At 38.1% G+C, this 26,907-nt stretch overlaps 1 protein-coding gene across 1 annotated transcript in view; it reads right to left on the minus strand.

Annotated features, from left to right (window-relative positions):
• LOC133878598 (endonuclease III homolog 1, chloroplastic) overlaps window positions 1-19,437 on the minus strand; it is a 51,407-nt gene extending 31,970 nt beyond the window's left edge. The window contains exons 1-4 of the mRNA XM_062317168.1: window positions 19,244-19,437; window positions 18,987-19,108; window positions 10,234-10,297; window positions 6,406-6,474 (exon numbers count right to left, since the gene is read on the minus strand). Coding sequence (XP_062173152.1) covers window positions 6,406-6,474; window positions 10,234-10,297; window positions 18,987-19,108; window positions 19,244-19,403 — 415 coding nt within the window. The 5' untranslated portion in view covers window positions 19,404-19,437. The remainder of the gene's footprint in view (window positions 1-6,405; window positions 6,475-10,233; window positions 10,298-18,986; window positions 19,109-19,243) is intronic.
• Between the last annotated feature and the right edge of the window lie 7,470 nt (window positions 19,438-26,907).

Here is a 26,907-nt window from a genome sequence, read left to right on the forward strand (position 1 = left end):
TGAGCTGACTTGGTTACCACACTTCCTTCAGGAGATAGGCTTCCCAACACCTACTCCTATCCCAGTATCTTGTGATAACCAAGCTGCTCTACACATTGCCCCCAATCTTGTGTTCCATGAGAGGACCAAGCACATTGATGTAGACCGTCATTTCGTCCGAAATAAAATATTGAGTGGAGATAAAGCCACACCATTTGTGAAGTCTGAAGACCAACTTGTTGATATTTTCACAAAGGCATCATGCAGGGATCGATTAGAGTTTATTTGTTTCAAGGTGGGCTTATCTGATATATATGCTCTAGCTTGGTGGAGAATGTTAGAATGGTAGAATGATTTAATATGTATTCCTTCAAGAAGGTTGTTTCTAGAAGCCTTAGGTGAGGTGTCCCCACCAGCTATCAATCCCTTTTGTCTGTTTCCTTCCAAATGTGTAACGGTTTCTTTCCCTTGGGAAAGTATTTGGAAGGTTAAGGCCCATCCTCGCATTACTTTCTTTTTATGGATAGCAGCAAAGGGTAGAATCCTCACCGTGGATAATCTTAGAAGGCGGGGTTTCTCTCTAGCTAATTCGGGTTGCTTATGCAAAAAGAATGAGGAAACTATTAATCACTTTCTCATCCACTGTGACTATACTACTGATCTCTAGCACTTGATTCTTAACATATTCAGGGTTTCTTGAGTGATACATAGTAACATCCTAGAGCTATTTCATTGCTGGAAATTTCAAGGGCGGGAACACTCCAAAGAGGCAATCTTGAAAGTTATTCCGGCTCTCTTAACATGGACCATTTCAAGAGAAAGGAATCGGCACCTCTTTGAAGATAGCGAGTCCAGTTTGCTTTTTCAAAAATACTCCTTTCTGAGATCTCTTTTGAATTGGGTTATTGTAAATGTTCCTAATTTTGACTCAGAGAATCTGGTAAATTTGATTTGTTTTTTAGATTATACTAGTCTTTAGGGTTTTCGGCTCTCTTGTATACTCTTCGTGTACGAGGGCTTTGCCCTTTTCTTCCAATGATTTTATTATTATTCATCACAAATATGAGAGAGAATTGAATGAAATGAAGGCCATTTTCTCATCTTGCTAACATTCCCTATGTCTAAAACAGCATCATTTTAGTGAATCTACAAAGTCTTTCTTTCCACCAAAACCCTAGCTGCGTCCTGTGCTCACTCTCTCTCTCTCTTGAAGTCTCAAACCTTCTTACTTTCCCAGACACCACACCAAACACACTTCATTATCCAATCTCTCCATCGTCGATCTCCAATCTCCACAATTGATTAAGGTTAATCTCCATAGTTTACTCTCCAAATCTGGAGAAGACAAAGAGCTCTTCATCTACATCATCTTTGAAGACGAAAAACTCTGTCTTCCTTCAAAGACAATGAACTCTGTTCTTCGTCTTCGTTAGACAACGATAAGATCTTTTCTTCATCTTCGACTATTGAGAAAAATATTTCTTTTTTAAAAAAAGTAAAAATCAAGATTTATATCAAGCTTTCGTGGTTTTTTTTTTAAGACATTTCATAATCACTTTTTTTTTTCACTTGCAGGATAGCAGGTGGATCTGGCCCATCTTCCGACACTTCCTACAAACTCAAACTCCAAGATGTCGAAGGCGGATGCAGATTGGAAATCACCTCCATGGGAGGAGATGTTGGAAGTTTCCAACAATTTCTAACTCCAGCCCAGGCAGAAACACCAAAACAATTGTTTCCGACTCCGACAGAGTCGTTGCCCCAACATGAACTCAGCCAAAAAAAGAAAAGGAATAAAAAGAGTCTTTTTTGTCACTACTCAATATGAAAAAGTAAAAAGAATCTTGGAATGAAATCCCCTTCCAATTCTCTTTAGTAGAGATACCCTAAAAAGATGAACATGTAAAAGGAAGTATGCCATATGCTTTCTAGTGTTGTTTTTCTTGAATAATAATTTTACTGAAAGAAAAGAGCAAAGCCTGAAGAAACTTACGAGTGGTTCGGTGTTAGACACCTATGTCCACCACAAGGAATAAAAAGAGTCGGAGTCGTTGCCCCAACATGAACTCAGCCAAAAAAAGAAAAGGAATAAAAAGAGTCTTTTTTGTCACTACTCAATATGAAAAAGTAAAAAGAATCTTGGAATGAAATCCCCTTCCAATTCTCTTTAGTAGAGATACCCTAAAGAGATGAACATGTAAAAGGAAGTATGCCATATGCTTTCTAGTGTTGTTTTTCTTGAATAATAATTTTACTGAAAGAAAAGAGCAAAGCCTGAAGAAACTTACGAGTGGTTCAGTGTTAGACACCTATGTCCACCACTAGGGAAGAGCCCAATAGAGCTACACTTTCGCTCTTATTACTTGATTGATATACATTAAAAATGACTCCTACTTATAAGAGAATTGGGATAGGTGAAGATGATACAAGTATGGTAGGTGGAGATAATATCAATTCTGATTACCTAAGAAATAGGAGATGATATGTAATCAGAATGATTTGAATACAATCAAAATCTGATTACAATCATACATTCTAACATCCTCCTTCAAACTCAAGGTGAAAATTTTATCACAGTAGAATGTGACCCAAATTATGGATTTGGTCACTATCTGCATCACACATAATAAGTGTATCATCTGAGAATAGAAGGTAGGATATTTCCAGGGGGCAGGGTTAAGGATGGCTACACAAAATCCTAATAAATAAACCCCAACATCGCTCTAGAGAACATCCTACTGAGAGCGTTCATGACAATCACGGAGAGAAGGGGTGAGGGAGTGTCCCCATTGCGAAGGCCCCAAAAACTACCAAAGAAACCATGCGGGCTACCATTAGTAAAGATGGAAAAGTAGGTCGTGGAAATACAAGAAGATCAAGTACATGTTTAACAAAGAAAACTTTTGACTTGTAGATATATCATCAATCCATATATCAATGTTGCCAAATTGATGTTTCACATTGTATGAGCCTGCCATAATTTCTCCTCTCAGTCACTTCTCTTTTTCTCTCGCCAATTCCTTTCTTTCCCCTAGTGGCGGTGTGTGAATGCGCGTCCCACTAGGGTTTCGTCTCATTTTGTTCTTTAGAGGATGGCCATGGAGAGGCAATTCTTCGTGGAGGCTAAAAATTTCCTCCTCTCGGTGAAGGTAAGTCTGTGCTCAAAATGGAGGAGAGGAGAAAACACTTCTCAGGGGTTGTGCTTTTGGGTTCGCAGTTCACTGCTTGGGTTATCACAGGCTCGCAGTGGTGAAGGAGGCTTTGTGGTCTCAAGGGGTCGAGGATTTTGTCAAATCCTTTCAGGAATATTCAAAGGCTTGGATCATCCGGAAAGGCTGTAACAAGGCTGGTCAATTCTTGGAGCTGGCAGTCCATGCAATGAGTGGTCAAAGAGGGTTCAATTTGTTCCCGGATGGACGAGGAGGGTGGGGCTGGAATAGAGTGGTTGCTGAGCAGTATGAGGTGCTGACTTTCTTCAAAGCCGCGTCTGGGTCTCATCTTGCTAGTGTGTTGTCTCCGACAAAGAATAAGGCTGGGAAGAAGGTGTTGGGCCTCCAAGATTTCTCGAAGGATTCTATTTCAGGGTGCCCGGGTGGGGCTTGGCACATCGTGGGTGGTAATCTATCATCGTTTAAGAAGTTGTGCGATCTTGATTTCCACCCGGCGGTGAGGTATGGATTCTTTGTGTTAGAGAAGCTTCTGCATTGTCCAATGGTCAAGGCTATGCCGCTGTGTCCGCTGGGCAAGAAGCTTCACGAACGTGATCTCTCTGATCGAGGCACATCACGCTCTGCGAAGAAGAAAATGACTCGTTTGAAATTGAGTACGTGGAGGAAGCTTCTAGTGAAGATCAAGTCACTAGTGGGCTGGGCTGTTGGGAATTTGTTGAGTCGGTTTGTTGGTTTAGGATGGGCCAAAATTTTAAACATTTTCGACTCAGTTGGTTCATGACTAAGAGCATTTCCAGCAGCTTCCCAACCATTTTTCCTAAATATAGGGAACAAAACCACTTTTTGTTTCCCTAAAGAAAAACTCTTCATAATAGCTTCCCTTTATTTTTCTCTATATCATTAAAATATTAATTTTTACTTTTGCTTCTGTTTTTTTATTCATTTTTTTTTTCTCTCCCTGCCGTCTCTTGCAAGATTCAAGCCGGCCATGGCCCCACCCACGCCTTCCCTCCTCTCCCCCAAGCCTGCCTCAGAAAAACCACCGTCTCCTATTCCCACCAACATGACCCGCCACCGCCGCCAGCAACAACAAAGCCGACCACCAGGTGCCACCCAGGTTACGACCCCAACTGCATCTCGGACCCCAAGTGCATCCGCATCTTCAACACCACTCTTCGCAACGGCGAGCAATCCCTGGGCGCCTCCCTGACTCCAAGGAGAAGGTTGACATCGCCCGGCAGTTCGCCAAGCTCGGCGTCGACATTATCGAGGTCGGCTTCCCTGCCTCCTCCAAGGGTGACTTCAAGGCCGATTCGGATGCCAAGCAGCCACAGGGATTGCGAGTGAGAAAGAGAGAAGGAGAGGAATGGAAAGAGGCACAAGGAAAAGAGGAGCAGAGACGGGGATCAGAGAGAGAGGAGCAGTGATGTGCACAAAGAGAGAGGAAGAACAAATGCGTAGAGAGGAGAGAGTTTTTTTTTATGAATAAACAAATGCTTGGGAATGCTACAGTGCTTCCCTATGCATTGGAAAGCACTGTAGCATTCCCAGGGAACAGAAAAATATAGGGAAGCTGTTGTGGGTAGTTTGTGACTTTCTTAAAATTTAGGGAACAACACCCTTATAGGAAAGCTGCTGCGAATGCTCTAAGCCCGAATCCAAGGTGACGAATGAGGGCTCTGGGGTTACGGGTCCTGTTCCGAACTCAGTAGCGGGTATTGAGTTTGTGAAGGGTCTTCATTGGCCAGAGACGTTGCCGACAATCTCCCAGGGTGATCTTCTTCGGCCGGAGACGTTGTCGACGACTCTGACCTGTTCAGAGAAGGCTGAACATGACGACGTTTCTCCGGTGAGTTTGCTATGTCGCCATCTGCTTCAGGAAGCCTTGCAAGTCCTGCGGTCGACTCTGGGCTGGGTTCATTAGGGTCTGGACAGATCGGCACAACGGGGGCTGCTCCTTTGTCTTGGATTTTTATGAGTTCTGAGTTTGCGAAGGGTCTTCATCGGCCGGATAAGTTGTCAGCGGTCGCCCAGGGTGGTCTTCATCGGCCTGATACATTGTCAGTGGTCGCCCAAGGTGGTCTTCATCGGCCGAAGACGATGTCGACGACTCTGACCTATTCAAAGGAGGCTAAACAAGACGAAGTTCTTCCGGTGAATTTGCTATGTCCTCGACTGCTTCCGAGGGTCTTGCAGATCTGGCAGTCGACTCTGAGCCAATGTTGATAGGGCCTGGACAAATCGAAACAGCAAGGGATGCTCCTTCGTCTAGGATTTTTGGTGCAAACCGAGAGGTGGTCTGCGAAGGGCTTACGAAGGGTCCTTCACCTGTGCCTGAGATGGTCATGGGTCAGGCGAAATCCCAGGCTTGGCTGGCAAGCAATGGGTCATTTGTTTCTAAGGCGGCAGCCCTAGGTGATAGGCTCCGCCTCCGACTTCCCGTGATGTTAGCCTATATATTCGTCGAAATCCACGCCGGTATTGAGGTACTCTCGGAAGCCGAAGGATGCAAAGTTGATTGAATTGATTGCTGAGACCGTGGAGGCAACCACTCTCTCTCCTCCGGTGAAGGGCTTCCTTCGGCTAAGGTTTCTTAGACCAACTCCTGCAGTGCTGGTTATTTCTCCTAAGCCTAAAAGGAGTAGAGAGGTTAAGAATTTAGAATGCTCATTTAACTTCGTTGCTAGGGGCGTTTGTTCTAGCCGGGGTAAAGGCAAGGGGACCCTTGCTATGATGTAATGTAGTCTGGAGTGTTTTGGCGGGGTTTGGGTTTCAATTGTGGGGCTTTGGGTGTCTTGCCTGTTTGGGTTTGGGTTTAGGTTGTGGGTCTTTGGGTGTCTTGGTTGTTTGGGTTTTTCGGGTGTTTCTAGTATACCTCTTGTATATTTAGGAGCGCCTTACACTTTTTTTAATATATTTCTTTGCATATCTATCAAAAAATATATATATTAATAGGAACTTGGAAGAATCCAATAATCAGTCTAAATAGAATCCAAAAGTTGGGGTCTATGAACTATAGCATTATGACAAGATTAAGAATACTTGAGGATGCAATTATCAAATACATTTTTTGGAATGATTGAATGTACAATAGGAATACTCAAAACACAAACACTTTCTAGGTAGAGTCACCAGTGGCTTCTGCATAATCTCTGTAAAAACCATCTATTTTTGAATAGACAACTTAATAAAAGTCTGCTCCTTTATATGCTAATTTCAAAAAGCAATTAGCAAACTATACTGCTTTTGAACATACCTCTAGGTCTGATTGAAGAAGCAACTTCAGTTTCCACTGGAAGCATGTCTGAGGCGGGAGTTGACTTCCCTGCAAAACTGTTTCTATGAGAAAAAAATTCAGTGGTTGTATATTTGAGTGTCCATGTGTGTATGTGCACTTGTGTGTGTGTGTGTGTGAGAGAGAGAGAGAGAGAGAGAGTTCCACACAAGCACAAAGTGATACGTTCAGATTTCCAGGGCTTATGTGGCAGCACACGTGGCAATCCTAAAGTCCAAGTCGGCAAAGAATAAGAAGTATAATCTCTATATATTATTTCCCTAAGTGTTTTAGCTAATAAAGAATGTATTTTCCATTAGTTTATTTCCTTCTTAGTTATTTTCCTGCATGATGTAATGACGGCTAGACCTAATGGTTATGTCTTATGACCTAGCCGTCTTCTATATAAGTGTAACCCTCATCAATAAAATATCATGTTGAATATTATGAAAACCTAGAACCTTTGTTGGTATCTTGGAGGTCACGGCTCCCTCGAAGTAGCCATTGGAGATCACGGCTTTCTCGAAGCAACCCATATCATTTTTTCTTTTATTGTTTTTATTATTTGATTGCATCTAGTGGTATCAGAGCGAAGGTTGATTGTTTTCTACAACAATCTCTGATCCACATCATCACCATGTCTTTCTGGAACGAAGAAGAACAAGCGAGGCTAGACAAGATGCGGTCAGAATTCCTCGCGTACAAAGAAGCGAGCAAACGGATGGAGGAGATCAGAAAAAGAGTTGAAAGCTTTTCTCCACCACGCACCTCTCCGGTAAGCCAATCATTGCCCTTAACGGAAGAGTTCAACGCAGGTTTTGTTGGTACGAATTGTATGCCCCATATAATCAATGTCAAGGTTGGCAAGGACGTCACGATACAGCCTAATTTTTCTGGGGGTATTTCAAGCCCTGATGGTCGTGTTGTCAGGGGAGGAATTGCTGGAATTCTTGTAGCAGCTAGTCCAATGTAGTTTGGCGTCAACAGCAAGGTCCTACCTAGAAACCAGCTTAAGCCAAAACCAAAGAAGCTGAAGAATGGGTCCGGCAGGCCAAGAGAGTCCCTGTCTCTCTATCAAGAAGGGGCTGAAAATATCAAGAGAATGCTGAAACAGAAGGTGAAGGAGAAGGAAGAAGGGATGGAGCAAAGGTTGGAAGAGCCGGGCGTGATTTTTGCTTGATTCCGGAAGAGAAAGAAAAAAAACACAGATCCATATGTTTGGGATTTTATCGCTGGATCGGGGTTCATAATTGTGCTGTTAGGGCCCCTCACTGCCGCATGTATCAAGGCCGAACAGCCCCAGGTTGCAAGACGTGCCATTGAACTTGCTGAAACCAGGTTGCTAAAAGACAACTGGCCTGAATATTATGATGGAAAGCTGGGCCAAGACATTGGGCAGCAGACCCGTAAATTCCAAACCTGGTCGATTGCTAGTTACTTGGTTGCAAAGACGATGCTTGGAGATTCATCTCATCTAGGCATGATATCACTCGAGGAAGACATGATCAAGGCTCAATTTCCAAAATTCTTCCTTGGGGACAAGGAAGATGATAGGGGAGAGGGATGATACGTTCAGATTTTCAGGGCTTATATGGCAGCACACGTGGCAATCCTAAAGCCCAAGTCGGCAAAGAATAAGGAGTATAATCTCCAATATGCTGTTCGGTTTGTAGGGTTTGTTTGATGGGTTTGTTTGGGCTCCTTTAGGTTCTTTTGGGCTCTTCTTTTGGCTAGCTTTTGGTTGCTTCTATGTATACTTCCAGTGTACTCAGGGGCGCCTTACGCTTTTAAATAAAACTTTTATTACTTATCAAAAAAAATAATCTCCATATATTATTTCTCTAAGTGTTTTAGCTAATAAGGAATGTATTTTCCATTAGTTTATTTTCTTCCTAGTTATTTTCCTGCATGATATAATGACGGCTAGACTTAATGGTTATGTCTTATGACCTAGCTGTCTTCTATATAAGTGAAACCCTAATCAATAAAATATCATGTTGAATATTATGAAAACCCAAAACCTTTGTTGGTATCTTGCAGGTCACGGCTCCCTCGAAATAGTCATTAGAGATCACGGCTCTCTCGAAGTAGCCCATATCCCTTTTCTTTTGTCTTTTTTTTTTATTTGATTGCATAACAGAGTACTCGATGAAGATATGTTACCATTCTAGAATCATTCAAAAGCAGGATCTATAAAGAATATTTCTATAATCATTATCTAATATGCCAAATTGAAATTCAACACTGTTAGAATGTGGTGTGCAGTATGCTTGATATACATTGTTGACCACTCACTAAAAGCATATCCTTTTGAAACCGATGGTTCCTGTCAAACATAAACACCCATCATCTAGGTTTGGGATTGCAAATCCAATTCCAATAAGTCAATATCTAGTGGATTACATGAAGTATACAACATTTCATATCAAGATTATGAACTAATAATTTACTAGCAATTTTTTTAATAAGTAAATAAATCTCATTAAAAGTGCAAAGGGGCGCAACCATAGTACACATAAAGTATACAAGAGATACCCCCTATTAAGGAGAAAAAGAAAAGAAAAAAAATCCCAAAATTCATAAAAATTAGAAAAAAATGCTGACTATTATACGCCGCTATCCACTATTATGTTTCTGCAATCTATTTACTGTAACACCTATAATTACTTTTTGTTCCCTTATCATCCTAATAACTTCACTTGCACACCACTAATTTGACATGACTAAGTCAACTTCCTGGCAAGTAGATAAACTTTGAGTTGATCTTCATATTAAACAATGGATAAAACCCTATCGCATTTCAGGTATTAAATTTATTTTTTTGATAAGTAATAAACCAATCTCATTGAAAGCGTAAGGCGCCCCCCCTTAGTACACTGGGAGTATACAAAGGAAACACCTAAATAGAAAGAAAAAAACGATCAAGAAAGACACCAAGCTAAAAGACAGGGTACACAAAGGCCGTAGTCCAAAGGTACAACGTATGGTAGAAAGAGGATAAAATCTCCTCTAAGGACCGTTCCAAATTCTCAAAGCTTCTATTGTTCCTTTCTCTCCAAAGGCACCAAAAAAAGCAAATAGGCGTCATTTTCCAAACCACAACACTCATCGGCCTTCAAGAGGACCAACAATAAGCAAGCAAGTCGATAACCCGTCTGGGCATAACCCAGGACAACCCGAAACGACTGAAGAGAGAACTCCACAAAGCAGAAGTCACGTCGCAGTGAAAAAGAAGATGATCCACGAACATGGAAACTTTCAATAACAATTCCAACTTGGTCATCAAGCTAGAATTATAAATTAATTCAAGATTACAACAGACTGCCTAAACTATTTATTGTATCTCATTAGGGAAATAGCTCACAAACAAACAGCTAGCCAATTAAACATCAATCATGTAACTAACTAGTAGGTCCTCAGATATCTCTCCAAAGTCTCTTTCTTTTCTTTTGTTGAAACTACGCTGAATACAATCAACTTATTATCCAAAGGTGTCTCACCACAAATACAATACCACCACAGCTTCTTAAATTAAGTCCGCAGGTCGCTCCAAAAAATGTTCCACGGCCATAGTTTACTAAAAATATGACTCAATACATATAGGCTACTTGAGATGATTTTGCCCACATCAGTATTATAAGTCAAAAATGCAATGTAGTCAAGCTGTAAATGGATGCAAACTGCCGTCAACCTACATCTCTATCCTCATCTGTAAGCAGGAGCTCATTCTCACAAGAAAGCATAAAACATCACATCTGTTATAAATGACTCAAGAAAATCAAACGAAGAATTGGAAAAAGAGGTACTTACTTGACTGAAAAGATCCATTCGCTCTTTTGTATGCAAATTCTTCAATGTCAGGTAGGCCACATAGCTGCATAGACGAAGCTGATCAACATATTAATAGCACTTCTTTATGGATTATTATTCATAATTTTAGCACTAAGCGAGATTCAAGGCTCAATATTGGGTTTAAGCGTACATCATTCATTCCATAAATGGCTAATAATTTTGTCACACTATAAGCAATTAAGTGAAATTGAAAACCCAGTAGTAAAACAAGCTCTAGTGGTCCTCAGCTGCCTATCAAAATAACGAAGAAAATCTATAGACATCTAGCCAAAAGAATGAAATGACTATGTTGCAAAGCAATGAAAGTAGGCTCCATCTGTACAATTAATTTATAGGAGATGTCTTATAGAATAGTTGGATTAATCAACCATTTTGACAATTAACTTTAACTTTTTACTTACCAAAAAAAAAATAGTTGGATTAAGGCTTAGTAAAGTTGAGTTTCACAATTTCTGAATTGTCAAAGCAAAATTAACTCTTTTTTTTTTTTTATAAGTAATAAATTTTATAAAAAAGGGTAAGGCGCCCCTACGTAGTACGTACATAGGAAGTATACACAGGAACAAACAAAACTGCCCACGAGAAGAAACTCAAATAAACGCTCAACCCTAAGACCCTCAAACCTAGAACCCACATGGAGCATACACGCTACAGCACATGAGCTTTGCCTTTCCCTCGCCGAGAAGACACTTGCATCGCCGTAGTCAATAGAGTTATTTAGATTCAACACCTCCCTCCTACTTTTGTTCTTTAGACGCGCAAGCTTTACAATCTGAAGAAGGTCCTCTTCAATGGCATCCTAAAACTCCAAGGAGGGATCCTCGACCTCCTCACCATTTGACACCCCATCCTTGTCATCGGTGGGAATGCCTGAGAAGCAACAACCCAAATAGGAGGGAGAAATGACCGTCACTATAGGCAAGTGAGGACCATCCACAAAACCTTCTTCATCACTAACTTGCGCCGAAGAAACCTCCGACAACTGCTGGAGGTGAGGGACTGGTGGAGAAGAACATCCCCCAGACCTAGAGGGCTTTGGCTTTAGACCCCACCAGAGAAAACCCACATCAATACTCATTGTGGTTTGGGTCTTCTTAACAGACTAAGACCTATGAATCTCATCCAGCGGAGGGACCAGACCATCGTCATCAGGACTTGTTGGAGATGACTGAATAACCGGCAAAACTTAGGGCTTCTTCGCAGACTGTGGCCTATGCACTACATCCAACGAAGGGACCACATCCATCCGATAGTCCTTCTTGTCACCCAAAGAAACCCCCCTGAATGAAAAGCACCAAAAGCCACAGACCCAATCACGGTACTTACCATAGCCGGAGAAGACCACTCAAACTTTATTGAATCTTGTGCAAGCAACATGAAGGAACTGGGCTAAGGTGCCAAAAAATCAAGATCAATGCTAACCAGGTCGAACCCATCTCGGTGAACCTTCGAAAAAACCTCAGATCCAACCTCTAGCAACCCCATCACCAATTCTGCCACCGGAGAAAAAACACAAGCACACCCCGAACCTAATGAAAAATCATTGCTCAACGGGTCAGACCCAAAACCTTCCTCCGTCAAGACCTCCGGTGAAGAAATCTCATCAAGGGCTCCGCGGGCTCCTTACTGACCCGAAGGACCTCGCCCAGGACCTTTGGGCTGAAGAGAAGATCTAAAAATGAGCTTTAACCCCTGACCCAACAACTTGCAAACTGGTTTGAGCTGGAGAATGGGTTTCTTGCTGCCAGCCTTGGCCCGGAATCCTTTGGGCTTAAAACCCAACCCAACTAAAAGACCTAGATAACATCTAACCCGGTCTAACCCAAATCAACAACGCCCTAGAAGCTTCTCCAAGCAACAATTGACAAAACTGCCCTTCATCACTATCGTCTCCTGCTTCTTCTTCACTGTAGCACAAAAAGCTACCACCAGCGATCCAGAGGACCAAGACTCGAACTCAAAACAATTCACTGCCGATCTCACCTCCTCTCCAGCATTCGCCAACTCATTACAAGCCGCCTTCGATAGCAGAATGAGGGGGATCACCAACAGAGACCTCATACCCACAGCCTTCCCATCATCGCTAGCTGCCGAGCGTAGGACTTCCGCGAAAGAGCGACCGGACGAGAGTACCACCCCCTTCTGTTTACCCTCCAAAGTGGACACCACAGGCATCAGTGACCGAATGTTCGCCTTGAGAAACTCTAGCAACTGCCGCAACTCAGCCACAATTCAAGACCAACTGACGGCCCTCCAGTAGCCAATAAACCCCTTTGCGACCTCCCTTAGCGAACACACCCACCTCAAGGTACCGGCCAGCCTTGTTACCACCCCAAGGACCATCAAAACTTTCACATCCCCACGAAGGACATGACGAAATCCTTCTTCCCTGGATCTTTCATCACCTCCTCTATCGTATCTTTCAACCAAACAGAACAATGGATGCCCAGAAAAATATTCCCAAAGAACTCCTTTCCCCCATGCAAAGCTCGGACTCAACTGCCTTCATCGAAAAGGGGAAGGTTTTAGCTTCCACAGAGAAGCGGCACTCCATTCCTAGCTAAACCATAGCAGATGAAACTCAAGCAACTCCCAAAGCCATAACAAAGAGACCGAGAAAGAAAGGGAAAAAAAAAACGATCAGAGCCAGAAGACAACACACCCAGACGACAATATCCCGGAGCACCTCTGCATGTCGCACTCAGAGACAACTAGCTGGAGCAGATCCCTAGCGGGACGTGCCTACTGGCACCATCGGTAGAGGAGTCAGAGGCAAGAGAGAAGAAAATCTCCTCTTTATTGCCTATTATCTCTCTATGCTTTCTCTCAACATTCATGTTAATGATCACAAAGCAAAATTAACTATACAGGAAAAAAAAAAAAAAAAGGTTCAAAAATTAGAAACAATTTGGAATCATATTCTCCATTAGAAACAATTTGAACATAATATTTTTCAACTCTACTACTCTCGATCTTCAAAGCTTTTTGCATTCTGTTCTCTCCAAATACACCACATTAAACACAAAGGAGCCAACCTCCAAACTTCTTTTTTTGTCATGAAAGCTAGAAACATGCAAACAATCATAAGCAGTGATCCACTGAAAAAGGGTATGGTTTGACCCAATCTCAAAGTGGCTAGTAGGTTTTGGTCCGTCTGGGGAGGTGGTTGCGTGGGAGCAGGGCGACGAGGTATGGGATGGGGAGGATGGCGACTCCCCTTACCCTTTGAGTGTTTTACCTCACAAATATACCTTAGATTGAGAGTTGGATAGTGATGAGGATATGGCTCCGTCCTTGGCAATGTTGGAAGCCATTGAAGAGGACTTCCATCAGGGAGTTAAGGCAGCGCGTCCAAAGATCAAATGTAGGAGGGAAGTTTTGAATCTGGTAAGCTCAATCAACTAAGGTGATTGTAGCGCGTCCTCCCGGCTTAGAAAAGGCAAGGCACATGTGGTGTAGGATTAGGGTCTCCTGAAGGTTTTGGGTTTGAGGGCTTGGGTTTTTTAGGATTGGTGGGTTTTTTAGGGTTGGTGGGTTTTCTTTCTTGTTGTAGGCTACTTTGGTAGCTCCTGTGTATACTTTTTGTGTACTTAGAGGCGCCTTACGCTTTTTTTATAAAATCTTTATTGCTCATCAAAAAAACAAAACAAAAAGGGTATGGAAAACTAAGGCCTTTAGCTCTGCCACCATCCTCTCTCTCCCTTCAAAGCTCTTGTCATTTCTTTCTCTCCAGATGTACAACATCAAACTGAACAGGATCATCTTCCACAAAATGGTGCAACGTCCAAGAATCCTATGGAGATCCAGGAGCATATAGTCCAATATTACAACAAACTGTATTTTGAGCAATGTTCTTGGAGGCCAAGGGTGGATGGTCTATCTTTCCTATCCATTGATGCGAATGAAAGTATTTGGTTAGAAAGACAGTTTAAGGAGGAGGTGTGGGATGTGGTCATGGATTTGAATGGAGATAAGGCTCCGTGATCAGACGGCTTCACAATGGCTTTCTTTTAGAAGTGTTGGGAAATTGTAAAAAATAATCTTATGGCTATTTTTGCAGAATTTCATAATCGAGGTCAGTTTGAAAAGAGTCTAAATGCTACTTTTGTTTCTCTAATTCCAAAGAAGACTTGTGCAATGGATGTGAAAGATTTTCGCCCTAATAGTTTGGTGGGGGGGACGTACAAGATTATTTCCAAAGTTCTAGCGAACAGGTTTAAGTCAGTATTGGGAAAGATTATCTCAAACAAACAGAATGCATTTATTGGCGGTCAACAAATTTTGGATTCAGTGCTTATTGCTAATGAATGCTTGGATAGTTAAATTCGATTGGGGCAATCTGGGTTACTGTGTAAGCTGGATTTGGAAAAGGCATACGATCATGTGAATTGGGACTTCTTGCTCTATTTGCTGCAGCGATGTGGTTTTGGGGAGAAATGAAGGGCTTGGATGGGATTTTGTATTTCTATTGTGAGATTTTCTATTCTTGTGAATGGAAACCCGTCGGTTTTTTTAGTAACACTAGTGGGTTGCGACAAGGGGATCCACTTTCACCTTTATTGTTTGTGATGGTTATGGAGGCTTTAAGCCGGATGTTGATTGCTGCAATGGATCAGGGTCATTTGACAGGGTTTTCAGTGGGACATAGGGATTCTGAAGCTTTAGTTGTGAATCATTTACTGTTTGCCGATGACATGTTAATTTTTTGTGGTGCGCAAGAAGAACAAATTCGACATCTGCTGTGTATCTTTTTATGTTTTGAGGCAGCTTCAGGATTGAGGATTAATTTAGGAAAATCAGAAAAATTATTATAGAATCTAATAATCCTATAGTCATATTTCCTATGTATCTTAATTAGAATGAAAATGCTTATCCAGTTATATTATATCATATAAAAGTTATTATGAGATACCACGGAAGTTAGAATAAGTAATTAAGTATGATTCATAATTTTCATATCATACTATAAATAATCTCATATCGAATTATATAAATCATAATTCATAACTATATATAATTAAAAATTAAGTTATAACAAGAAATTATTATAGCCATATAATGACATAGTCACATAACTTATAACTACATAAGTCATAACTCATAAGTATACAACTCACACAAAGTAACTAACATAATTATAATGATCAAGTATCTAGTTACTTATATAATTATTTACATAATTTTGACATCTAGATATACTCAAAAAAAAAAAGGGCGCCAAACACATTTCATTTAAAAAAATTTCTCAATAATATATTATGAAAATTACAAAAAAAAAAATCTGGATCATATATTCATATTACAAATAAATAAAACAAAAAATTCTAAAAATATTTATTCTTGTCACCTTGTCAATTCCACATTGATTTCCTCCACGAGAGATGCCCCACACATACCATCTTAATTGATATTTTTTAGTGATTAAATTTAAAGGAGATATTTTTTAATTAAATAACATGTATTTTAATATTCAAAACTAGACATATCTATCTGATCTCTAGTACAAAACAATAACCTATGACCTATCTGAAAAAATCTTTTTATATTTCAAGTTGACTCAAGTTGTCCACAGCTGTTCCTCATTACTTGATTAATGAAAGATCTGAATGCCACGTAGCGTAAAGCCTCATCTTTATGCAGAGACCTCTTGAGATAGCCTATCTTTTCAACTTCGAGATTCTTCTATTCTTCTTCTTCCTTGTTCAAGTCCAACCTGCAGTTTCTTAAGAGAAAAGAACCTCTGAATATGGCTACATTGAGATCATCTCTGGATATTTGCCAAGCTTTCGTTGCTTTCTCTTCAGCCTCTTCATCCACGAGTTTCCTTCATCCTCTCAACGAGGGTCCAAATGAGCTTATCTTTCATCTCCGGTGCAATCAAATGAAGAACCAATAGGATCAAGTTAGAAAATGGTGAAACAGGGAATCTGTCAAAGAAAATGTAAATCTCAAGTTTCAATTTCTTTATACCCACCATGAGTAGAACTCGAAAATAATGTCAATTTCGTAGGATTTTGCTTGATTTATGTTGAGATTTTGAGGCTTTTCTTCTTGTGGTGTTGGCTTATCTTGGTTTAGGTTATTCTGAAATCTCATGAGCTATGCGAGCCGAGTGCCCGATAAGGCACTCGGCTCGTCAAAAAATGGAGCTCGAGCTCGAGCTTGGACAAGGATTTACCCTTCACGAGTCGAGCCAAGCCCAATAGTGAATACCCGTCCCGAGCTCGAGCCGAGCTCAAGCTCAAGCTCATGAAAATTCTAAACAAGCCGAGCTCGGACAACCAGTACTCACCCGAGCTCGACTCGTATACATGCCTAACTAGTAGCATCCGCTTTTCCTGGAAAAGTGTTTTGCGTACTCAAGCTCCTCCTAGGGATGCTTTCTTTGTGTGGACTGCGGCACTCGGTAAGATTCTCACCCAGGACAACCTTAGGAAACGATATGTCATCGTGATCAATCGATGCTACATGTGTAAGAAGACCGAGGAAACTGTGGATCATCTTCTTCTCCACTGCGACGTGGCTTCTGTCTTGTGGAATTCTCTCTTCAGCCGTTTCGGGATGTCTTGGGTTATGCCTAGACGGGTTATTGACTTGCTTGCATGTTGGTAGTCATCTGGTAGATCAAGGAGTGCTGCTGTTTGGAAAATGATGCCTATTTGTATCTTTTGGTGCTTATGGTGGGAAAGAAACAATAGGAGTTTTGAAGACTTGGAAAGATCCTTAGAAGAGATCCTTTCTTTGCTCTATCACTCTTTGTATTGTTGGACTTCAGCTTATGTCCATCCTTTGTATATTTCTTTTTCTGACTTCCTCACTCGCTTTTCTATTTCTAGATAGGTGTTTTCCCTGTATACAACCAGTGTACTAAGGGGCGCCTTACGCTTTTTATATAAAATTGATTTCTTACCTATTAAAAAAAAAAATGATCATGCATTTACTTTCTTCAAAGTGTTAATGCAATGTTTTTCTTAAAATTTTCAAGGTATACGATATAATGTTAGCATGCTTCCGTTATGTTATGATATGTTATGATACTTGATGAAAAGTAAATGAAAAGAAATAAAGGAAAGAAAAAAGGAAATGATTGTATGAATGCGTGATAAGGTATTATGGGGGTTCTATTGTAACTTGGGGGTTTTCTTGTATTAGGAGGGTCTTGGGTTTTATTGTATTATGGGGGTTCTATTGTATCTTGGGTGATTGTTGGGGGGTTTCTATTGTATTTTGGGTGTTTGATGGTGTTTGTTAGGGGCTTCTTTTGTATTTTGGGTCTCTTGTGGGTTTTGGGAGTTGTGGGTTTGTAGTTCCTTGTGGGTTTTCTTGAGTTTTTTTTGTGGGCTAGCTGAGTTGTCCCTGTGTATATCCTGTGTACTTAGGGGCGCCTTACGCTTTTTTAATGAAATTTTCTTACTTATCAAAAAAAAAATGCGTGATGAGTTTTAAATTGTTTTTGGTTGTCTGAAATGATGTGCGATGGTATCGAAGCTAATGGGTGATGGCATCCATCTCGTATGGTCCGCCAGGAATCGCCCACTCGAGTGCATCATCATGTATTGAGTGATGTCTATATCCTAGACATGGCTCCACATGCGGCAGCAAGAGCAGGGCTGGGATTCTTGTGGTTGCCGACCCTTACACACTAGCATAATTGTATGTCGGCCATTTAAGAGATCAAAGGAAAAGATTGTTTCTTATATGCGTGAATGTTTTACTTGTACCTTGTGATGTTTTCATAATGAAAATTTGTTTTCAACTTCATTTACTACAATGTATCTATTTCCTGATTATTCGACTCACCTTTTATTTTTATGTTTTAAAATACCCAAATGATGATGCGGGCGGTTCTACAGGCCAAGGAAACTAGAGTCGGAAGCCTTAACCTAAAAGAGGATTGAATAAGTGCTTGTAGCACATTAGTTCTTTTATGTTTCATTACGCTTTGTAGTAAGAGTGATACGATGGTTTAAGTTTTAATTATAATGAGATGTTTAGTTTGCTTTGATTTTCAGTTTATGGAATTCTTGTATCCTTGTGTTTCTTGTTCAAACAATGCATAATATTGTATTCCTAGGGAAAGGGGGTGTTACATCACTCCATTCATAAACAATTGAAAGATTTCATTATTGATTACCATATCATAATTTATGGAAGCTTTAGAATGATTAAATTAAAAATATAAAAGAAATCAGAAATACACATATTATTCCCCTTATATTAAAGATGATTGAAGATCTTACATAGCATATCCAGGAGAGGAACCAATGAGCACAGAATCTGATTTGGAATTATAAATTTGAACAGTGATATAGGGCTCAAGTTCTCTAAAAGAAACCAGTCAAACATAAAATTTATTCTAAAATAAAATATAGGTACTGCCTAGAAATTTGGAATAACACTTTGCAATATTAAATATGTTTAATCCTATAAATTTAAAAATGACAATAACAAAGTAAAATACATCTTACAGTCAAGCTCAACATGCAGTCACATAGGGAAAACAATTAAACATGAAAGAAGAAAATGATAGTTGCTATAAAAGCATAGAGACAAACATTCAGATGACAAGTACGCTCATTGATTTTGTCAATGAATAAAAAAATTAAAAAAAATAAATAAAAAAAAGGCAAACGCATTTCACATAAATACTGAATCAAATACCAAACAACTATAAACAGTGTTTGAATTAAAAAAGTAAGTAATATTCTCACTTTGCCGTCATGAGGTTCGGCTTCATGCTCCTCTTCTTGAACTTCTACAGTCCTTTTCACTCTCTTTTTCCTCACAAAAACACGAAGTTCTGTTACAGAACCGCCATTGGAAGATTCAGAACCTGGAGTTTATCAAGAAATCAATATCAGTAGAATAGGAATGAGATTATATTGGGATAGGATAAATAATGTAAGTAAGAGAGGCAAAATGATATTTTTGTGAGAGGAAGAGTTCTTTTTCTTTTCCGCTCAATGACCTGGGATTGGCTCTGAAGCGCGAATTTCAGTTTTGGATTGGAGGGGGTTGGAAGAGAATCTTGTTTTGGGTTTGGACATGCTCCCGAATAACCTGCTTCGCCCAAAACCAATGGCAACTGGAACGGTGCTGAAGCGACAGCCGGAGAGAATAAGGGACATTTGGGTTTTGGAGGGACAGAAGGACAATGCCAGAATAAACTTATTATTTTAATATAATTTGGATATTTTGTTCCAATTTTTATTTTTATTTTTATTTTATTTTTAAACACATTTTTTGTTCTTGAGTTTTAACAACTTTATTTTTTAATCCTTAAGTTTAAATTCGGATCACAAATGGTACCTTAATTTTAGGAAAAGACTGAATTTGTACTTCGGTTAAGTTTTATGTCCAAAAGCTAACAATCAGCTACGTGTCAACCTCTGAGGTTGACCCGTGTTACTATATAAAAAATTTACTAATTCGATCTTTTCCCAAAATTAATGTATCATCTGTGATGCGAATTGAAACTCAGGGACTAAAAAATAAAGTTGTTAAAACTCAAGGACCAAATGTGTATTTAACCATTTCTTTTTAATACTCTCTCCATGACGAGTACCATCTGAGTTGATTTTAAAATATGCGATTTTAAAATATGACTTTTAAAAACATTATTAAGTAATTGACAAAATTGCAGTTTAACTTTTAAAATCATAATTATTTTAAAAACCCAATCATAAGGGCATGTTTGGATAACACATTTTTTTATTATATTTTATTATTTTTCAAATACATGTTTGGGTTGTTTTGTAAATTTGAACTCTACTCAAGTTTTATCTAAATTTTTTCAATTTTGTCTCAGGTTTTCTAAATCATCTAAACATAATTTCAAAAAACAAATTTTTACGACATTCGCAATTTTGAATATAATAAAGAACAGTAAAATATAATACACAAAATCTCATATCCAAATATATCCTAAACGATTCATTTCTGTGATTTAGTTTAAAACCGCTTTTTTTATCTACGAAATTGCAATGTCAAATGCACCGTAAGCTATGTTAAATTAATTTAGAACTTTGATTTTGACCTCCTATTAAATAAATTCTTTTAACTTTTTTTAAATGCTTTAATCTAATTTTTTTAATAAAAGATTTAAAAAATGCTCAATTTTACACGTCAACTCAACATTATAACGTCGCATATTGGGACTACCATATCATAAATGACATAAATAACTAATAAAAATTTAAAAAAAAAAACAAAAAAATTGTAAATTCTAAAATTATGCAATTCGAGCCGTTCATTGTATTAAAGGGCTTGAAAAATGCCACCTATTAAAAATGTGATATGTTACCGATAAGAATTTAAAATGATTTCATCGGGTTCTTGCTCTATATATTGAATAAAAGCTTTGAGCTAAAATCTAACTTTTGATTTTCTTACTAAGAAGCATCTCTTCGAAAGTGAAGGATAAGCATTTTGGGAGGTAAAATTTTGTAATTTAATAACCAACAACTTTTTTTAAAATTGTAGGGGATCCTATCATTAAAATAATCATTTTATATTATTACGATTAAAGAACGTTATGATCGCTTCCTTAAAATTAGGAGATATCAGGTCAAGATTCTCCCATATTTTAGTTATTTTAATTTTAAGACCCCAACTTTTTATTTAATAGATTTGAGGCATAAGTTTAGATTATTCTGTATCTAATACATTTTTTTTTCATTTTTTATGTCAAATAGATCATTTCAATATATCATTCTAGTACAATTATATCCATAAAAAATGTGTGTGTGTGTGTATACGTGCGCACTCGAGTGCATGTCTGCGTGTGTCCGTCCAGATACTCGATCAAACCGTCTGGACGCCCTCCAGTATTTTGATCATAACTTTTTGCTCAAATATCAGATTGGGATGAAATTTGTGTCATTGAAAGCTAACGAAAAATTCTACAATTTGAACATCATAACAGCCAAGAAAAATGTCTAGACATGTGCCCAAAGTCCGAATCTGTGTTGGTGTAGGACTCATTATTTGAGTTGAAATAGGATTTGTAACGCCTATATAAAAAGGGCTCGAGGCATGTATTATATACAGAATTTGGTAGTGAATTCTTTATAGCTTAGAGAGTGTATTTAGGGAGATTGAAGATCTACTAGCTCTCTAACTGTTGTCGGTATGTGGTGATTTGTTCGTGTGAAGTCTAGGAGTTGGCCCTAAGGTAAATGATTCTATTGAAGACTCCTTCAAGTATGAGACTTGGTTGAGAAGTATTCACAATGGGTTTCATGTCAATAATAGAAACGATCACTGCATCGGAGTATGTGAGTGTTACTTTCTATGTACTATCTTTGTTTTCTGAATAGTGGAAATCATGGGTTTGGCTGCCCCAGAGTGGTTTTTCTCTTAATTGAGTTTTCACTTCGTCAACAAAATATCTATCTCTTTAAATTCCGCACTTTGATATTTTGTTGCACACTATTACACACACTTGGTAATTTATAAGTCAATTTTATTTTTCACTTTTCTTTCTTCAGATAAAGAAATTATTAGTTTTTCAGCTGTTTTAGTAGAAATAAGAGTATCAATCTTTTCTTCTATACAGTCTAATTGTTGACCAATGGTATGGAGAGATTGGTTAACAAAATTATTTTGTTCAATAACCATTTTAGCTTATGAAGCAGCAGGATCATCTTTTGTAGTTTTGAAAGGGAAAGCTTTAACAATGACACATTTAACAATGACCATCTTTGATAATAGTTTTGTCATTCTTGACAAAGGATTTTTTTAACAACATTTAAGCATTAGCAAAGGTGTAGTAGTTTTGAAGGAAATCAAAAAATAGGATATGTTTTTATAATTCAATCATTTTACCAGTCCACTGGATTTTAATACAGGATTTTCCACTTTCAGAATAATTAGCATGATAAGCACACCTTAGTTTTTGGTTTTCTTTTCAAGAAAAATCTTTTTGCAAGGCTAGCCAATCGATTTGAGAAAATAAGTTTTTAATAGGAGCATGAATAACATTATATTGGTGAATAAGAGGAGCATTAAAATTAGAAGTAAAGGGAGAAACATCCTTTTCTTCTTCTGTATATGTAGGAGCAGTAGATTGTTTAGCAGAATAAAAAGCAGAGCAAACTTGTGAATCAGTGGAAGCTCCTTTTAGTTTCAAATCAAACTAGACAAAAAAAAAAATTCAAGATCTTTGTCTCTTCGTTGAAAACCTTCTATTGTAGTAGAAACAACAAAAGAGTTTCTTCTTTCATTAATAGTCAGTGGTATTTCTATTCTATTAGAAAGATTTAAATCAACAAAACTTATTTTACCAGATCCATCTAAATATTGTTGGATATAATCAAGATTAGTGGCATCATTTACTATTCTAGCAGGCTTGGATGCGTTTCTAAAAGCCATTCATTAGGGATATCAATTTCACTTCATCGCATCATTTTAGGAGTACGTACGTCCGTTAGCATCTTGAGTAGAACTTTGGATTAACAAGGTAGAGTTACCATAATTTTTAACAACTTGGGGATTTAGATGATTTTTAGTAATTTGTAATAAATGCGGTAAATGATAGTGATAAGTCTTGAAATATTCTATGCAAGAATCCTTAATTTACATTTGTTAACCTTAGTTGACATTGTAAATATAATGTTTTATTGTGTTTTAGTGTTATCTTTCATTTTTAGGTCTTAATTGGAAACAAGTTCAAATCATAAAATTAAGCCTAAAAGATATCAAGGGCGATGAAGATCAACTGATGACTTCAAGATCATCACTGCCAAGAAAAATCGAATTTATCACTGTCAGGAGAAAGTCGATCGATCAACTTTATAATCGATTGAGCGACTTGCCATTGAGCGATTCAGGACAACCGATTGAATGAAAAATCGATCGAGCGATTTCTGTTCTCCCAGAACGTCAGATATTTCAGAATTTTTGTGCTATGGGAATCAAAAGTTGGTTTATGCAGCCAAAAATGGATGTCGACATCTTCTCTTTGTGCGGCCTCTTGTTGATATTTTGTGGATTGAATTCTCTATAAATATGAGAGGTAGCCTAGGGTTTCATTTATGCATTTTTTGGGGTTTCGATTTTCTCAAGTGCATCCCTAGTTTATTTTCGTGCTTTTTAGTTTCCTTTGATGCAACTCTCTGGGCCAAATTCCAGAGAGCTTCTTTCCTTTGTTTTTCTTCTTGTTTTTACATTTATAGCTTAGGGTTTGTATTTATTTTCCTTTTCTTTTTGTGATCCGAATTTCTTAAGTTTAATACAGCGTTTGTAGTTCATTGTAATCTTGTTTCTTTACTGTTTTTCGTAGATTTCGTGCTTAGATTAGTTTTCATTATGTGTAGCTAAGTCCATTCTTATGGTTTGATCAAGTCTTTTCCAAATACTACGGATTGTTCTTGATGTTCTTAGATTTTTCTTGATGTGTATAATGATTGCATGGTCTTGAGGATTGCAAAACTATTTTGATTTTAGTCTTGCTTTTAAGATTGCGAAACCGTTTTGTGATTGTTCTTCAAACTTATATTTGTTCATGAAAAAGTTATTTTCTTGTCTATGAGATATCTTAGATTTCTTGAGTAAATCCGACGTTTTCGATTTTTGTGATTGAGAGATCGATGTCTATGCAATGGTACCGTTTGACATGTTGCATGTTTAATTATTAGAGTCGTTTTATAGGGTATGCTAGGAAACTTTGATTACTCCACACCTTTTGTAGTTTAAAACGCTTTTCAATTGTAGTTTAATTCTTTACGTGAAGTGATCGGTGCGAAATTGAGATATCTTATCATTATGTCCTAAATATAGTGTCCATGTGTTGTGTAGGCTTATTAGGAGGTTTTATGATCCATGCTAGGGAGTTTAGATCATTTCACAAGTAGTTATTAGGTGGGTGATTTGGGTGTAACTAGATGGGTTATTATTACTTCTTAACTAAAGTAACTTTATGTCGAGGTCGTCATATGGTTGACACTCATTACGCGCTCATATTGTGTATCTTAGGAAGATCCACATTAGACTTTAAGCTTTCCATTGGTATGCGGTTTGGATGAGATCATTACCTTAAGTTTTTCTTTTCCTTTACTTTCGTTTCTTGTTTTTGTCACTTTACTTGTTGTAGTTTCAATACTACAACTTTTCTATTTTTTTTTCAAAGTTAGATTGAATACGTTCTTTAATATCCCGTTACACAAAACAACCCTCCAATCATTATGGTTCGATAATCCTTACTATAGTATAATTCATTCGTATTATTGCGAGTGGTTCAATATATAAATTTAAAATCTACGCTTGTCGCGTTGAGCGGCGTACCAGATAGCAAGAGGTTTGCTACCTTCTTCCATGTCATAACCAGAGGTTAAAACATTTCAAGTCAGGGCTTTAGTAATGTTATCACATTTAGATAAATCTAGCATCACGGAAAAAAAGCAAAACTGAAGCAGTAATCCATAGCCTGGTAAGTGGTTTAATAGCAACTTGGACACATCCAATATGCAAAAACTTAAAGCCCTTAACGAGAGAATCATTAATAAATTTTTTACCAAATAATTGATATATTTCATTATTACTAGATATAGCAAAAGTTTGTTCAATAGTTTTAATAGCATATTCGGCTTTAAACGTACTTTTTAACCAAAAAGTAGTATAAACCTCCTTAGTGGAGAGTTTAGGGATATTCCATATATCAAAATTAAAAGAATTATCATATTCAACATAGAAATTTTTATATTAACAACATCGGGTGGTAAGGTAGATCTAAAGCTAATAGAAGAATTAGATCTAAAAATTGTGAAAATCTAGACTGACAAATACTAAAGTTGGTTCTTTCTTACCATCTACTATTCAAATTACCTAACTACACATGCCCTTGGCCTGAAACTAACCCTTCACCATGCCCTAAAACCCTAACCCAGTCTTGAAACTGAATTAAGAGGTCAACCGAGGTTCATCCGATGGGGTGGTAGGTTTATTATAAAAATAAAATAAGAACAGGAAAGAAAGCACATACTTTAATAAATGAGGAGAGACGATAATTAGTCAATAAAGATCATAACGCTTATGGCTTTGATACCAAGAAGAAGATGAAGGTTTACCTACCTTTGATGAACAAATTGGCATGGGTATACGTGACGGTGTTAATACTTTAATTTATACAATTTTTTTTTTGGAAGAAATGATAATAGATATCATTAATAAATGGGAAAATCTTGTTCAACAAGTACAATACTCTGAATAAAACAAGGACACTCCTTTATCCAGACTTGATCTAAACACTGCGATAAAAGCTACCTTGGCCATTCGATGGGCCGTTGTGTTGGCGTCCCATCGAATATGCTGCACATCATAAAAAGGATAACTATTAAGCTTAGTCTTGATATCATCCAACAATTGCACGCAGCCCAGCCAACAAGAGGAATCTTGTCGCAAAGCCAAAACAACAATCAAAGAATCACCTTCAAAGATTGCTCTCTGAAACTTCAACTTGCCACAAAACTGTACTACCTGCCACGCAGCCACTGCTTCTGCAACAGTTGGGTCGGTAATAAAATGAATGGTCTTGGCCATCATTGCTTCCACAAAGTTGTCCTCATCTCGCACAACCACCCCTACTCCCATCCTTTTTTGTAAAAGGTCTAGAGATGCGTCCTAATTCATTTTTACCTGTCCCTCTTCCGGTTTGTGCCAGTGGTGCCCAATTTGTACACGCCCCCTTTAAGCCTCAGTTTGGTTATTGTTTGCCCATTTGAAATTGTCCAACATCAACCTTGCATTGGAAGCCACCAGTTGGGAGGGAAGGAAAATCCCCTTTAAAAATAAAGGAGTTTCTTCTCATCCATATAAGACGAGCCACTGTGAAGGCTTCTTGGAGCTCCTCTTCATGTAATTTTTCCAGCAAAATCCTCACAATGTGTCTCCTTTTACAAACTGTGATGGGCAATTTATGTACATGTAATATATTATTCCTTTTTGGTTGTGGCCTTTATATCACATTTACGGTATTTACTATGTTTATTATTTTTTTAATAAACATATACGGCATTATGGATATTTCCATTAATTTAGATTACCGTAAATATGGAATCGGTATTATGGTTATTTCTATTAATTTAGATTACCGTAAATATGGAATCGGTTAATTGATTTTAAAATCAATTAACGATATTGTTTCCTTGATGGAAGGAAACAAATACGGTGTTTACCATTTTGAGGGTCCCTAACCTAGCCTATAAATAGAGTGCCTGTGTACACCATCAGTACAGCCATCAAGCAATAGGCATAGGTTAGAAGATCCCTCAAATAATCTTTCTTGTTCTTCAGATGGATCGTGGAGACGCTTGAGCAAACATGGCTAGAGGTAAGCCTGAATCCTGTTTATTCGTTTTCCGCTGCGCATGTTAGATTAAATAATATGTTGATTATTTCTAACATGTGGTATCAGAGCCAGCCTCTGTGCTATTTTGCTCAGCATATAATTTTACTATGCGTTATCAATATTGAATCAAGTATTTTTTATTGGTTATCAATATTGAATCAAGTATATTTTATTTGGTATTGTTCACTTCTGTTTGTCAATATTGTTTGAGCAATATTTCGTCTTTTGTGACATGATAGAAACGCATTAGCGATTATTTTGTGAATATTTGTTGTTCACGTACTGTT

Source organism: Alnus glutinosa, chromosome 1 (genome assembly GCF_958979055.1).
Source record: "Alnus glutinosa chromosome 1, dhAlnGlut1.1, whole genome shotgun sequence".
Classification (NCBI taxonomy): domain Eukaryota; kingdom Viridiplantae; phylum Streptophyta; class Magnoliopsida; order Fagales; family Betulaceae; genus Alnus; species Alnus glutinosa.